The sequence below is a fragment of the Elephantulus edwardii genome, unplaced genomic scaffold (genome assembly GCF_000299155.1).
Source record: "Elephantulus edwardii isolate Elephantulus edwardi_28Jun2011 unplaced genomic scaffold, EleEdw1.0 scaffold00028, whole genome shotgun sequence".
NCBI lineage: Eukaryota > Metazoa > Chordata > Mammalia > Macroscelidea > Macroscelididae > Elephantulus > Elephantulus edwardii.
In genome coordinates, this window is record NW_006399778.1 from 17,362,834 (window position 1) to 17,378,388 (window position 15,555).

Genomic DNA, 15,555 nt, shown 5'->3' on the forward strand with positions numbered 1-15,555 from the left:
AGGGCCACCAGGCCGTGGGGTGGGCTGCTGTGGGAGGGCCACCAGGCCGTGGGGTGGGCTGCTGTGGGAGGGCCACCAGGCCGTGGGGTGGGCTGGCATGGGAGGGCCACCAGGCTGTGGGGTGGGCTGGCGGGAGGGCCACCAGGCCGTGGGGTGGGCTGCTGTGGGAGGGCCACCAGGCCGTGGGGTGGGCTGGCGTGGGAGGGCCACCAGGCCGTGGGGTGGGCTGGCATAGGAGAGCTCTTTTCTAGGACTGAGCCCACACTTCTCTCTTCCAGGATAGTTCCTGGCAGCTCTACACTGTCCAGGTACAGACTGAAACCATCAGTGAGGGCAGGTGAGGCAGCCCCAGCATCCCCTCCCAGAAGCCTTTGCTCTCTGGCCCCTCGCTCGGAAGGCTCTGACCTGGTGCCTCCCATTCCAAGGAGGGAAGGGGGCTTTGTGGAAATGGGGAAGAACTGGGAAGTTCCAAAAGCTCCAGAGTAACCCCCACCCTCCTCCCCAGCCTGGAGTTGCCCCCACAGGCCCAGCTGGAGGACGGCCGGAGCCAGGCAGCTGTGGGAGCAGTGCTGGAGGGAACATGGAAGGACACGGCCCAGCTCCACAGGCAGGAGGAGGCAGTGAGTGGACACAGCTGGGGTCACGACCTCTCTCTGCCTCAGTCTCACAGTCTCTGCAGTGGCGGTGGGAACTCCATGTTCTCCAGTCACCTTCTGGTTCTATTGTCATCTGAAATGCTGACTAGCCACTGTTTGATTCCCAAACCTCCCCCTGTGACACTCTCTTTCATCCAGTATTGGCCTTTGGCCTATGCTCCTCCTGTCCCCCTGCCCTGGCCATACAGACACATGGTCGTCTTGGGACCCAGGTCCCAGGCCACAGGCATCTCCTCTCTCCCACCCAGAAGCACGTGCTGCGGTACTACCTGTTCCAGGGCCAGCGCTACGTCTGGATTGAGACCCAACAAGCCTTCTGCCAAGTCAGGTAGGAGACCAGGCTGGGTAGACTGAGGAGGCAGCATGGAGCGGCCCAGCCCAGGCAGCAGGAGGTGCCCACTCAGCAACCTTTACTGTTGGATCCTTGGGCACCTCGCTGAGCCCTCTCCAGTGTATCTCTGAGCATAAGAGGAAGCCAGTCCAGTCTCCTGCGTAGAATCACAGTGACTTGCGTAAAGCTTAGCCCAGCATCAGCCTCAAGCTGGCCACACTGGGGTGAAGAGAGTGTGGGCTCCAGAATCAGGCGTTCTATTTGAGTTCTAGTCCCTTCTCCGCCCCTCCTAAGCACTTAGTGACTGTTGGCACCCAGCAAGTCTTAGCGCCCTCAGAAATGGGCCCTGAGTGAGAGGATTGGAGTGCAGGGAGTTTGCATGGAAGAGGATCCCAGGAAGCAACCGAGGAAGGGAGGCAGAGGAGGAAAGGCAGCCAAGAAAGGTGTTATTACACCAGTCACCACCATGGGTACCTGGAGCTGAGTCCCACTGGGGATCCCTTGGAGCCGGTGTCGGGCACCCCGCCCCCCCAAAGCACACACAGTGTAGGGCAGTGAGGAGGTGGGACACGTACCTGTCAGTGCCCTCCCATCATCCCTGACCTCAGTCCCACTGGGGAGTGTAGGGCAGTGAGGAGGCAGGACACGTTCCCGTCAGCGCCCTCCCATCATCCCTGCTGGTGCTCCTAGTGGGCGCTCATTCTTCAGCGCTCAAGGTTCTCCGGCCCGCACCCTGCAGTACAGACAGGCATTTGTAATAGGCTGCCATGTGGTGCAGGGGTGAGTTCCTCGGGGATACGGGCAAGGCTCTGAAAGCCTCCACTACGCAATAATGAGAGCAGTAGTAACAGTCAGTGACGTGTTTGCCGCCAGGGAGATGTCAGGCACCGTCCAAAGCACAGCTTTATGTCATTCTGTCTCACTGTCACCCTGTACAGCAGGTGCTGTACCTGCGTCCATGCTGCAGATGAGGAAAATTGGGCATAAAAAGGCTGAGATGCTTATCTAAGGCTACATCACATAAACACGGAATCACTACTCTTATAACTACTATTATCTCATTCTTTTCCTTATGTGAAATGGTTTGAAGCTTACAGGAAAAAGAGAAAGTTTAGTTCAGCATTAGTGAGTCCTGCTTTCTCTCAGGTAATAAATGTGGCAGAGAAGATCAGATGGGGCCTGGAGCCCTGAGTTCCCCTGTAGCCTGCATGGGGTGAGGGTGCAGAACCCAGGCCCCCACCCCAGCCCACACCAACACCCCTCATCCACTCCAACAGCCTATTGGACCATGGCCGCACCTGTGATGACATCCACCACTCCCGTTCCGGCCTTGACCTGCAGGACCACACTGTGAGGTGAGTGCTGCCCAGGCCGGGCTGTCCTGGGAGCTCAGCCCTCCTGTCTTACTACTCCGGTGTGACCTGCTGGCTAGCTACCTTCTCTGGCCCTCAGTTTCCCCATCTCTAACCCTATCACACCTGAAGGGCCCAGCTGCCACAGTCCTGCCCCTCTGACCGCTCAGCTACTTCCCTTCTTACAGGAAGACTGTCTTCGGCCCCAATGTCATCACCGTTCCCGTCAAGTCTTATCTCCAGCTACTGGTGGACGAGGTAGGGAAGTTTGAGTCTCACCCCAGCTCTGGCCTGGGCACGCCAGTGGCCTTGGGCAAGGCCTTGTCTTCTTGGGCCACTTGACAGGAGCAGACAGATTGGCTGTCCCTTTGTCACTGGCAGGAGACATCCCAGACCCTACCTTCTTCAACTTGGCAGGGCAGAAGCCAAATCAAGGCTTTGGCAGTTCAGGCCAAGGCTCAGCCTGGAGTTTGGGACCTAGAGGCCAAGAAGCAAACCCATACTGCCTGAGCTCCCATTCTGTGCCAGAAGACATGCTGTAGGGTTTCTTTCTGCTTGTTCTCCCAGCAAGCCCATGAGGGAGAGAGGAGGACTAGACTTAGTTCACAAGTGAGGAATCTGACTTTTACAGTGGGGGGTGACAGCTAGAGTCACACAGGTCAAAGGAAACCAGGGACCCAGACACATCTGCAGTGCAATGTTAACATCGTGACCATAAACCTCAGGCGGCCACTGCTGTGCACTCTGTAACTTAACCCTTACATGCCTCAGTCTTCTCATCTGTACAGTGGAGGTGATGGCAGCACCTACCTCATGGAATTGTCACAATTGGATGACACTTAGTGTTTTTGTTGTTATGTGCTGTTGAGTCGCTTGCAACTCATAGCGACCCTATGTACAACGGCTCTGAAGCCTGCCTTGTCCTGAGCCAGTCTCACTGACTCCAACACACCTACACCGATTGCCTTAGTCACTGTATCAATCTGTCTCTCATCTGGGGTCTTTCCCTATGCTGTCCCTTCACCCTTCCAAGCATGATGTCCTTCTCCAAGGACTGGTTCCTTCTGGCCATATGCCCAAAGTATGTGAGACAGAGCTTTGATGACACTTATGTAAGTGTTTAGCAGGGACCTGGCATGCTGTGGGACTTGGTAAATGCCAGTGTCCTTGTTTGAGTGGAGAAGACAGGGCTCAAGTGACATCGTGTTGTTGGCTGATGGTTGACCAGGAGAAAGGCCTGGTTTTAGCCCCTAGTAGTTGCCACAACTGCTGCTCCCAGGCCCTGACGTACCTCCTGTCCTTCCTCCCTGCAGGCCCTGAACCCCTACTACGGGTTCCAGGCCTTCAGCATCGCACTGTGGTTGGCCGACCGCTACTACTGGTACGCACTGTGCATCTTCCTTATCTCTGCCATCTCCATCTGCCTGTCGCTGTACAAGACCAGAAAGGTGAGTAGGTAAAAGGCAGGCGGAGGGCATCGGGGCAGGTGAGTCCCCCCGGGCCTCCACCCACCCACTCCCCTTTGTCTCACAGCAAAGCCAGACCCTCAGGGACATGGTCAAGCTGTCCGTGCAAGTGTGCGTGTGCCGGCCAGGGGGAGGTAAGGACCTGGGGACCAGGGAGGCAGCTGGGGTGGCCCGGCCTGTGCTGAGACCCTGCCTTGTCCCTAGAGGTGGAGTGGGTCGACTCCAGCGAGCTGGTGCCCGGGGACTGCCTGGTGCTGCCCCAGGAAGGTGGACTGATGCCCTGTGATGCTGCCCTGGTGGCCGGCGAGTGTATGGTCAATGAGAGCTCTCTCACAGGTGAGTTCTGCCTGCCCTGTCCAAGACCACCCCTCCCCACTTCCCTGCTGGCCCGGACCCCCTCTTCCAGTGTCAGAATTTTCAGTTTGAGTTTTCTTTCAAGTAACAATCTTGGCTTCAGCACTTGGGCTGTATTACTTTTCCAGGCCTCAGTTTTCTCCTCTGTAAAATGACCATATTGATCTTTCTTAACTGAATGGAATTGTGCAAAATGCTTCAGAGACTCCCTGGTTTAGGATGAGCCCCAGCCCATGTGAACTGTCTGGATGTGAGTATCCACAGGCCAGTTCTGAGGACTCTAACGGCACAGGAAGACAGGGAGCCTAAGGTGGGGGACCCCTTCATGCCGGGCAGTTGCCCTCCCCTCAGCCATTGGTCAGGGTGTGAGGTGTCCCTCCACACCTCGTTCTCGTTCTCTGCGTTGGTCTTCCCTGTGTGCTCATCTGCCAGTGCGTCTCTCCTGTTAGGTAAATGGGATCACGTGCTGTGCATTGTTCCCAACTTTCCTTTCTCCCCTGAATAACACACTTCCTGGGCGTTTTCCCACAAGCATGGAGAGTTTTGTCTCAGCACCTGCACAGGCGTCCACAGTACAGCCCTGTCGTTGTTGACATAGCTGGTCCACCAGCAGTGCCTGTTTACTTTGTGACTCCACTGCCAACAGTGCCACAGGGAGCGGCCTTCCGCGTGTGCCTGCCTTTTACTCTGCGTGCAAGCGCTTGCGTCTTGTTCGTTTGTCTCTCAGATGCGTTGGATGGTGGGAGAGTTGTGGCTAAAGTTTTGTCACCTTGGTAGCGATCTGAAGGATGAGTGAGGGTGCGTGTGTCCCTGAGCCTGGCCCGCCGCCCTTTGGTCTGTACCTGCCTCACCTTTGGTCCATACCCGCTTCACTGTCCACTTGGAGACAGAGACAGTGTCCCTGAGCCTCTCCTACTGATTTACACACAGTCGGTGCTCAAGAATTTCAGCATTCCTAGTGCTCAGTAAGAAGTTAATCTGCCAGATGATGATGAGGCCCAGGGCCTTAGAGAAAGTTAATCCCCCATTGGAAACACCTTCGTGGTGGCTTCCGGTGCCTGAGTCAGCTCCAGTTCTAGTACGATAATAGGAAAACCTGCTGATCCTGTCCCTCCCTCACAGTCTGCTGTGCCAGAGCCCACGGTTGCAGCCACTGTGCAGCCCAGCCCATCGAGGTCTTTCTCTCCTCCAGTCCACCACATTTCCAAGCGTGAAGCCCTTTCCCCTCCTGAGAAGTATCTTTGTTGTTGTTTTTGTGTGCCATCCAGTCAGAACCAACTCACAGCTGACCTTCCAGGAGGTTTTCAGAGTCCACCAGCGATTTATTTCCATGCAACTTACTTCCTCTGAAAACCTGTTGAAAGGTCAGCCATGAGTCGAATCTGATGCAACGGTACCTAAGAACAAAATCACACGGGAGGAGATTGCCTGTCCTTCCTCCCACAGAGCAGCTGGTGGATTTGAACCATGTACCTCTGGGATTGCAGTTTCTTACCACAAGGCCACTGGAGTTCCCATAAATATCTTTATTCGTTTTAATTATCAAACTAATTTATGATTGTCAATAAAGAATTCTCACAGGAGAGAGGGAAGCTCTTTCTGGTGTGTGTGGTGACAAGCTGCCGTGTCCCCTTCCAGGGTTGTCTCGTTGTGTCCTAAGCCTTCCTGAGACTCACCACCCCTCTAACATGGGGCTGTAATTTCTGCTTCATGCATAGTTACAAGGATCAAATGAGACCTAAGTCTTATGATGTCTCACGTACTTTGGGCATGTTGGGGGGGGGGTCCCTGGAGATGGACACCATGCTTGGAAAAGTAAAGGTGACAAAAGAGAGGAAGACACTCCCCGAGAAGGACCGGCATGGTGGCTGCGACGGTAGCTTAAGCACGGCACACATTTGGGAGGATAGTTAGTGCAGGATCCGGCGGGGTTCTGCTTGGTGGCGGCAGCACCTAAGAGCAGCGGCGGGTCTTACGTAGCAGTCCTGTGCAGAGCTCTTGGGTTTTGTTGGTGAGAGTGAGAGGTTATAATGTGCCCTCTGAACGTGGCCCTCAAATCGTGTCCCCTCCCCAGGGGAGAGCGTCCCAGTGCTCAAGACAGCCCTGCCAGAGGGCCCACTGCCCTATTGCCCAGAAACCCATCGACGCCACACACTCTTCTGTGGGACCCTCATCTTGCAGGCCCGAACTTACGTAGGACCCCACGTCCTGGCAGTGGTCACACAAACAGGTAAGAGTCAGGGACATGGGAACGAATGCTGAGCTTAGCACCTACCGAGGCAGTGACAAGCATCAGGCAGGACCCTTCACCCCGCTTTACTGCTGCCCTAATGTGGGGCCTGGGACAAGTGCCGTTCCTCTTGGGACCCAAGTTTCCCCGTAGGAGAGGCTGGACAGGCTCAGGACCCAGCATTTAAGCTAGAATGGGTAAGGGTGTGCCAGGCAGGGAAGTCTGTCCCTTTTAAGGGGCACAGTGACTTGACAAGAGGTTCTTGCCACCTGGGAATGGGACCCAGTGTCACTAGGGCATTTTCAAGAAAAGCCACATGCCTGGATTTTAAGTGAAACCATCCAATTTTGGGATTCTGTCAAGTAGTTAAAATTTTCAAAACCTTACACAGTCGGTGCAAAACCTGTGGGCTGTAGTTGTTGACCCTTGAGCCGGGCAGTCGCTAGCCCCAGGAGCACTGTGTCTTATACCCCAGGGTGCAGCTGGGCTCGGGCAGTGGTTAAGGGGAGCTGCCCTAACCCTTGGCTTCCCCTGCATTTGCTGCCCCATTTCCACCCCAACCCCGCCAGGCTTCTGCACAGCTAAAGGGGGCCTGGTGAGCTCCATCTTGCATCCCCGGCCCATCAAGTTCAAGTTCTATAGACACAGCATGAAGTTTGTGGCTGCCCTTTCAGTCCTGGGTGAGTGTACCTGCACCCTGATCTGCTGGTGGCTCTCAAGCCCCATCCCAGGTCCCACTCACAGCTTTTCTCTGTCTTCCCAGCTCTCCTCGGCACCATCTATAGCATCTTCATTCTTTATCGAAACCGGGTGAGTCTCAGAGGCTGGTGGGCGTGCCGACGGGGACCAGGGGCTGCTGCCTGAACCTGGCCCTGGGCATTCACGGAGCCTCCTTCCAGGTGCCGCTGAAGGAGATTGTGATCCGGGCTCTGGACCTGGTGACGGTGGTGGTGCCACCCGCGCTGCCGGCTGCCATGACCGTGTGCACACTGTACGCCCAGAGCAGACTGCGGGAGCAGGGCATCTTCTGCATCCACCCGCTGCGTATCAACCTGGGGGGCAAGCTGCGGCTGGTGTGCTTTGACAAGGTGGGGCTACGGCCTCCACGTCTGCATTAAACATTCCGCAAAATTGATGAGCGCCTGCTGGGTGCCAGGTCCTGTCCCAGCATCCAGGCACCCAGGGACCCCCACCTAGCATAGTCAGATCAAATGTCCAAAATCACTCATTCATTTAAACCAGACTCATTAAAGACCCGCCATGTGTCGTGGGGACCCCAGCAGTGAACCGGACATCTCCTCATGTGAACTGATGTCTTCGACATCTGCCCCACCAGCATAGCCGACCTCCTTCCAGTGGCGATGGGTTTTATGAAGGAGATGAACAGGGTACATGAGGCAGTCAGTGAGGTGCCTCCCATAGATGAGGCGATCACAGAAGGTTTCTCAAGCAGCAGCCTCAGGAGGTAAGGACTGGGCCACACAGAGATGTGGACAACCAGGACAGCAAGTGCAAAGGCACTGAGGTTGGAAACAGCTTGGCCCTCTCAAGGAACACGCCATATGAACAAGAGGAGGGACGGTCCTGTTGGGCCAAGACCAATAGGACCTGGAAAAGGGATATAACAGTATTTGGAGGGCGCTGGGACCGGGAGCACTTTTTTAAGCAGGAGTGGCTAACAAGCTTGCAAAGGAGCCACAAGTAGAAGTAGGAAGCTGGAATGCAGTGAGGAAATTCATTCATTCGCTCACTCATTGATTCCTTTAAGAGATAGACTGAGCGCCTTATGCGGGACAGGTCCCCCTCAGGTTCTTCAGATACCGTAGTGACTAAATGTTGGGGAGAAGAGACCACTGGTGGGGGCCCAAAGCAAGGATGCCCTGACTCAGTCCTGGACATGAAGGAGATTTCCTGGAGGAAGTGAATCAGAGAAGCAGTGGGAGACTGGGGAGGAAAGTGACATGTGCCAGACAGGTGAGTGGGCACACGCTTCATCTCAGGACTCATCCCTGCCTGCCCGCTTCCCTCTGCAGACAGGCACCCTCACAGAGGACGGCTTGGATGTGATGGGCGTGGTGCCCCTTAAGGGACAGGCATTCCAGCCACTCGTCCCAGAGCCCCGCCACCTGCCCATGGGACCCCTGCTCCATGCACTGGCCACCTGCCATGCCCTCAGCCGGCTCCAGGACACTCCTGTGGGTGACCCCATGGACCTCAAGATGGTGGAGTCGACCGGCTGGGTAAGGAAGTCGGGCCCGTCAGCCAGCAGGGCCCTAACTGCTGAACTTGCCCTCATTCAGGGTCTTCCTGGGTTGGTCTCTCTTTGCCCACCGTCAGTAATAATAATGGCCAAGGCCATGTGCTAAGCACCTTCTGTGTACCAGCACCCTCCTGCAACTTGCCTTGTCCCCAGAAGAAAGCTTAAATCCTGGCTCCCAGGGAAGAAAGAAGGTTGAGAGAAATTTGGAATCATGTGTTCAAGGTACCCAGCAAGTGGCAAAGCCAGAATTTAAACTTGACCTGATTCCAGAACACACAGATGTTCTTATATCTGTACAGTAAGGACTTTGCAGTCTTCCAAAGACAGCTCTGGTGCTGTATGGTGGTGCATTGATAGCCCGGAGGCCGTACCTAGTGCCTCAAATCCACCAGCATCTCTGAGCGAAAAAGATGGACCTTCTGTGCAATTTACAGCCTCAAACCCGGCTGTTATTTGGTTCTAACCTGGTGGCAGTGAGTGGGTGCAAGTGAGCCAGTTTTCCAGGGTAGGAGGCCTTCCTGTTGCCTCTGCCCAGGGGTCAAGGACTAGCAGATCCAAGCGAAGCCAGCACGTAAGAGGCTACTCTCTCGTCCACCTTCCAGGTCCTGGAGGAGTCTTTGGCAGCAGACTCGGCATTCGGAACCCAGGTCTTGGCGGTGATGAGGCCCCCACTCGGGAGACCCCAGCAAGAAGGAGTGAGCTGAGGGGACACCTGTGGGTGTGGATTCAAAGGGATGTGCCCCAGGCAACCCGTCAGCATCCTCTCCGCCTTGCAGGAGGAGCCCCTGGTGCCGGTCAGCATCCTCTGCCGCTTCCCCTTCTCTTCCGCCCTGCAGCGCATGGACGTTGTGGTGACGTGGCCAGGGGCCACACAGCCTGAGGCCTATGTCAAGGGCTCCCCTGAGCTGGTGGCAGGCCTCTGCAGACCAGAGACAGGTGACTGGCCACCCCTGTAAGAATTCACCAGTCAGGTGCTGGACAGAATGTGGTGGGTCCTCTGACCTCCTCTTAATGGTACCTGTCTCTCTCCCTGGCAGTACCCACCGACTTTGCCCAGATGTTGCAGAGCTACACAGCTGCTGGCTACCGTGTCGTGGCCCTCGCTGGAAGGCCACTGCCCATCGCCCCTAACCTAGAGGCAGCTCAGCAGCTGACAAGGTGGGCACCACTTCTGCCTTGCCCCTCTGTGGACTGAAGCCCAGGCAGGGGCGGAGCCTAGGGAAGACGTCCCTGCCCAGTGGTTGGAGAAGGATCTCTGACCAGAGTCTGTCCACTTCCAGGGACACCGTGGAGCAGGACCTGAGCCTCCTGGGACTGCTGGTCATGAGGAACCTGCTGAAGCCACAGACGGCTTCGGTGATCCAGGCGCTGCGGAGGACCTGCATCCGCACCGTCATGGTCACAGGTACCCAGGCCAGCAGGGCCTGCACCCAAGGAGGCTCCCACTGTCCCTTCCTGGGGCATCTCTTGGGGCTCCTGCTTCAGGCCAGCTCCTTTTCAAACCTTTTATAGGATTGTCCAGTGTCCCTCTCAAGTGACAGCTGTTACCCCTATTTAGCGGATGAGGCAAGCAGGGCTCAGAGCAGTAGAGTGACTAGCCGAGGCACAGGCGTGCACTTCCCGGAGCCCAGACGTGGTGTCAGCCTGTGTGCCAGCCTGGCTGCTCACCAGCTGTGTGACCTTCCAAGACCCAGTGTCCGCCTCTGAGAAATAGAGGTAATGCTGCCAACTCCAAAGGTGGTGACAATTCCAGAGCAAGACATTCTAGCTGGAGTGCGTGGCAGCTCGGTAGATTGGTATCCTTCCTCTTCCTCTCCTCCTCCTCCTCCTCTTCTCTCTCTCCTCTCTGTCTCTCTCTCTCTGTCTCTCTCTCTCTCTTCTCTCTCTCTCTCTTCTCTCTCTCTCTGTCTCCTCTCTCTCTCCTCTCTCTCTCTGTCTCTCTATCTCTTTCTGTCTCTCATTTTTCTCTCTTTCCCCCCTTTCTCTCTCTCCCCCCTCTCTTTCTTTCTCTGTTTATCTCTCTCCTCTCTCTCTGTCTCTGTCTCTCTCTCTCTTCTCTTTCTGTCTCTCTCTCTCTGTCTTTCTCTCCAGTATTTATTTACACAGTAGTAAGCAATCTGTGAAACCGTTTGTTTGCAGTCCTTCTGACACTTGCTTTTATAGAAGAAACTGAGGGTCAGAGACACAGTCAGTGCCCAGCTAGTGAGCGAGCAGCAGGCTGAAATTCTGTCCAGCCTGTTGTCCCATCTGTTAGCATCAGGTAAGGATGACCTCTTACATAGCAGATGGACCCTGACCTTGTCCCACACTCCCCAGGGGACAACCTGCAGACAGCAGTCACTGTGGCCCAGGGCTGCGGCATGGTTAATCCCCAGGAGCATCTGGTCGTCATCCACGCCATCCCCCCTGAGCGGGGCCGGCCTGCGTCCCTCGAGTTCCTGCCGGTAGAGCGCTCCACAGTCATGAATGGGGCTAAGGTGAGGCAAGGCCCCCCTACCCAGTATCCCGCCCATGTTTGCTGCTTAGCCCAGGTCCCAGTGCTCTAAAGTGGACAGTGGGAGCTAAGCTGAGCTTTCTGGGCCCACAGGACCCTGGCCAGGCTGAGAGCTACACCGTAGAGGCAGACCCCCGCTCCATCCACCTGGCCCTCAGCGGGTCCACCTTCAGCATCCTGGTGAAGCACTTCCCCAAGCTGCTGCCCAAGGTAGGGCTGCCCTCCCCCCTGGTGTGCCCCTCCCTCAGCCTTGCTCCCTGGTCACGGCCTCATCCCTTCCTCTTCCTTGTGCCCAGGTCCTGGTCCAGGGCACCATCTTTGCCCGCATGGCCCCGGAGCAGAAGACTCAGCTGGTGTGCGAGCTGCAGAAACTCCAGTGAGTGGTCAGCAGTGGGGAGGGTGGGGTGCATGGAGGGTGAGCTCACCTGAGAATCCAGCCTCCCTGCTAGGCCTTGGGGAGCCAGCATGGTGCTTCTGAGTCCGTCATGTCGTCCACACGGTACTGTGTGCCAGGCAGCCTGAGACCATGAGGCCACACCAGAAGTCCCGTGGCCATCGAGTTGATTCTGACTGATGGTGGCCCCTTTTGTAAGAGAACAGACCTGCTCCATAGGCTTGTGATCTCTATGGAGGCAGATAGCCAGGCCTTTGTTCCGTGGTGCCATGGGGTGTGTTCAACCACCCACCTTACTGAGTTTTACTGTGGCCGTGGAGTTGATTCCAAGTCATGGCATTCCCACTTGTACAGCGTAGAACTGTAGGGCTTTCAAGACTGTGGCCAGACAAGTGCAAACGTTTGTGTCACCCAGTGGCCTTTTACGAAGATAAGAGGGGACCCTGTTTGCCATCAATTCAGAAACGACTCATAGCTGACCCTCCAGTGAGTTTTCAGGGGCTGTAAATCTCATAGGAGGAGATTGCCCATCTGTTTTCCATGGAGCAGCTGGTGGATTCGAACTACCTACGTTTGTGTTGGCAGTGCAATTCCCTATCCACTATGTCACCAGAACTCCTGAGTTCAGACCATTTGCACCCCTAAAGATCTTTAACGAGGCCGTGTGGGATCCAGAAATCCTCTTACTCTATCAATAGCTCTCTGCCTGTGAGCTTAGGGTGGGGTAGGTAGTCACCTCCCAGATGGGGCCAGTCAAAGGTGTCAGGCCCAGAGCCAGGGTGTGACCTGGCCTCACCTGCCACGTGTCTGCCAGGTACTGTGTGGGCATGTGCGGGGACGGCGCCAATGACTGCGGGGCCCTGAAGGCAGCTGACGTGGGCATCTCGCTCTCTCAGGCCGAGGCCTCTGTGGTCTCCCCCTTCACCTCGAGCATGGCCAGCATTGAGTGTGTGCCCATGGTCATCAGGTGAGGTGGGCAGGGCAGGTGGGCAAGGGCTCTTCAGACATCAGCCAGCCGGACCCCCTAACCCCCCACCCCCCACCGCCCCAGGGAAGGCCGGTGTTCTCTGGACACATCATTCAGCGTCTTCAAGTACATGGCCCTGTACAGCCTGACCCAGTTCATCTCTGTCCTGATTCTCTACACGGTGAGTGCGGCCCGGGTCAGGAGGGGAGAGGACACACGGCAGTGTGGCTAGGAGCTCCAGCAGGCCCTGGAGTAGACGAAGACGGTTCAGTCACTGCCTCTGCTGGTCCTGACCTTCTGAAGGAGAGGCAGGGGTCAGGATGAAGCACTGAGCACAGCTCGCTGCACTGTGCAAAACCCTTAACTGTTGTCTTCAAGTCACGTCTGACTCGCTCACTGCAGCTTTATAAGACGAAACTGCCCAGTGAGCTTCCCAAGGCCTGAATCTTTATCAAAGCCGACAGCCTTCTGTAGAATGCCTGGTGGGTTCCCACAGCCCCTTTCGTTTGCAACTGAGCACTTAACCACTGCGCCACCACAGCTCCTTTTCTCACAGTTGTTATCAGATGCCCTTGGGTTGGAACCGACTCATACATAGGTGACCCTTGAGGTTTTCAGAGGCTGTAAATCTCACAGGAGGAGATTGCCAGTCTCTCTTCCCATGAGCAGCTCGTGGGTACAGGCTGCCTGCCTTTGAGTTGGCATTGCAACTCCCTACCTACTAGGCCATCAGAAACAAGAGCCACTTACGGTGTTTTTGTCTGTCCCTGAGAGACCTCTGTTGACGGGAGACTGAGGTGCCCAGGCTGACAGGGAAAGCTCCGGCTCTCCTCTCCCTGGGCTCACTTTCCTGCTGTCACACCCATTCTCTCAGACCCACTCACTGGGCCCCAGATCTTGACGAGCTCCCACCCTGACCCCACTCTGCCTGCCCTGCTCTCCTCACTGAATATGACAATGCCAGGAGCCGTGCAGCTCTTGTTCATTGTATATATGTCCACCTGGAATCCAGGAGCAGGACCGGGGCTGCCCCCAGTGATCTGAGAGTTCTTCCCTATCAGCTTTGGTCCCGCAAGGTCAGCTGGTCTGCACTGAGGGTTTCTCCCCCACCCGAGGCTCTCGGAAGGCAGGCAGTGTGACACTTGAATCAGATATGGGGCTCTCTTGAGATCAGAAACTATGCTGCCGTCCTCAGGTTTCCCAGGGGTAGACGAGTGAGATCAGAGGACAGGAGCAATGCTTTCCCCGCTGGACTAGGGAGAGGAACCCTGTGGGACAGGAGCTGGGCCTCCCCTCTCTGACCAGGGACTCCTTGAGGGCTGACTAGGGCCAGCGTTTAATTTCCCCTCTGCCCACTCTCCTCTGCTGGCAGATCAATACCAACCTGGGGGACGTGCAGTTCCTGGCCATTGACCTGGTCATCACCACCACAGTCGCCGTGCTCATGAGCCGCACAGGGCCAGCACTGGTGCTAGGACGGGCACGGCCACCAGGGGCGCTGCTGAGCGTGCCCGTTCTGAGCAGCCTGCTGCTGCAAGTGGCCCTGGTGGCCGGAGTGCAGCTGGGGGGCTACTTCCTGACCGTGGCCCAGCCCTGGTGAGTAAAGAAACGGCCCATCCTTCTCAGGCCCCCTCACCCCGTCCTTCCCACACTCATTCCGTGACCCCCATATTCCCAGGTTTGTGCCTCTGAACAGGACGGTGCCCGCACCAGACAACTTGCCCAACTATGAGAACACAGTGGTCTTCTCTCTGTCCAGCTTTCAATACCTCATCCTGGCCGCGGCCATGTCCAAGGGGGCACCTTTCCGCCGGCCACTCTACACCAATGGTGCTGCCACATAGGGGGCGGGAGGGTATAATGAGTGAGCAGGGAGGGGTCACATGGTGGCTGGTACCTGAGTCCGGGCAGGCAGGTGGGAGAGGTGAGGAAAGTGGCTCTGCGTGGAGGGTGCACATTTTTGAGGTTGTGAATGTGTGTGTGTCCTGGAGGGCATGGCCCCCTGGCCTGACAGACTCCCCCCACCCCCAGTGCCCTTCCTGGTGGCCTTGACGTTCCTGGGTTCCATCCTGGTGGGCCTCATCCTGGTCCCCGGCCTCCTGCAGGGGCCGCTGGCACTGAAGAACATTGATGACACCTGCTTCAAGCTGCTAATGCTGGGCCTGGTGGCCTTAAACTTCGTGGGGGCCTTCATGCTAGAGGTGGGTTCTCCCCCAGGGGAGGGTGAGCATGCAGGATTCTGGGGCTCAGCCACGGCTGCCCCCTACACCCTCCTGCCCTCTGCAGAGCATGCTGGACCAGTGCCTCCCACCCTTTCTGCGGCGCCTCCACTCCAAACAGACCTCCAAGAAGCGCTTCAAACAGCTGGAGCGTGAGCTGACCGAGCAGCCCTGGCCACCGCTGCCAGCCGGCCCCGTGAGGTAGTGCCGGCCTCGTCCAGCACCCTGGACACTGGATTTCCTGGCCTCCGGGCCACCCACTTGACCCATCTCCCAGAGACACCACTGCCGCCTCTGCAGCCCTGAGGTTGGCAGTCATACACTGTTACTCAAACGCAGCTGGCATGGTCTTCCCTGTCCCCATCCCAGGGAAGCAGACTGTTTTTGTCCCCTAGTTCAGACCATTCCGTGTAGAGAAGGCAGCTACCTCTGAACTGCTGTCACTGTAGCAAATAAAGTCAAGGTATTTTCCTGATGTGGCCGTGAATGTCTGTTGGCGGGGCTGCTGACGTCTCCATCTGCCCAGGAGGAAAGGTGACTCCTCTCAGGTGCCTGGCCCCTAGCGTGTGTCTGCCTCTGCCCCCCAGTCTTTTGTTGTTGTTTTTGTTTTTCTTGTTATTTGTACTTAGGAGACACACACCCCATCCCCCTGGTGATGGAGTATAACTGCTTCCTGTTTCTTCTATGATGGTGCTGGGTGGGTTTGAACAGTTAGTGTTTTGGTTACCAGCCAAGTGCACACTAATTAACTGCCTCTGAAAACTCACAGGAAGAGGGCCAGCATTGGGTTAATTGTGACTCGAAGGTATACAACACCACCCCTCTCATTTTA

General features: G+C 56.4%; 1 protein-coding gene across 1 annotated transcript in view; it reads left to right on the plus strand.

Annotated features, from left to right (window-relative positions):
* ATP13A2 (ATPase type 13A2) overlaps window positions 1-14,928 on the plus strand; it is a 22,118-nt gene extending 7,190 nt beyond the window's left edge. Inside the window, exons 4-29 of the mRNA XM_006883694.1 lie at window positions 279-337; window positions 506-620; window positions 905-984; window positions 2,265-2,342; window positions 2,528-2,597; window positions 3,653-3,787; window positions 3,873-3,939; window positions 4,010-4,141; window positions 6,234-6,389; window positions 6,959-7,069; window positions 7,153-7,199; window positions 7,289-7,477; window positions 8,423-8,629; window positions 9,252-9,344; window positions 9,426-9,585; window positions 9,687-9,807; window positions 9,930-10,054; window positions 10,966-11,126; window positions 11,237-11,353; window positions 11,440-11,519; window positions 12,352-12,504; window positions 12,589-12,685; window positions 13,877-14,100; window positions 14,183-14,334; window positions 14,536-14,705; window positions 14,791-14,928. Of these exons, the coding sequence (XP_006883756.1) occupies window positions 279-337; window positions 506-620; window positions 905-984; window positions 2,265-2,342; window positions 2,528-2,597; window positions 3,653-3,787; window positions 3,873-3,939; window positions 4,010-4,141; window positions 6,234-6,389; window positions 6,959-7,069; window positions 7,153-7,199; window positions 7,289-7,477; window positions 8,423-8,629; window positions 9,252-9,344; window positions 9,426-9,585; window positions 9,687-9,807; window positions 9,930-10,054; window positions 10,966-11,126; window positions 11,237-11,353; window positions 11,440-11,519; window positions 12,352-12,504; window positions 12,589-12,685; window positions 13,877-14,100; window positions 14,183-14,334; window positions 14,536-14,705; window positions 14,791-14,928 (3,237 nt within the window). The remainder of the gene's footprint in view (window positions 1-278; window positions 338-505; window positions 621-904; window positions 985-2,264; window positions 2,343-2,527; window positions 2,598-3,652; window positions 3,788-3,872; window positions 3,940-4,009; window positions 4,142-6,233; window positions 6,390-6,958; window positions 7,070-7,152; window positions 7,200-7,288; window positions 7,478-8,422; window positions 8,630-9,251; window positions 9,345-9,425; window positions 9,586-9,686; window positions 9,808-9,929; window positions 10,055-10,965; window positions 11,127-11,236; window positions 11,354-11,439; window positions 11,520-12,351; window positions 12,505-12,588; window positions 12,686-13,876; window positions 14,101-14,182; window positions 14,335-14,535; window positions 14,706-14,790) is intronic.
* Window positions 14,929-15,555: the final 627 nt, after the last annotated feature.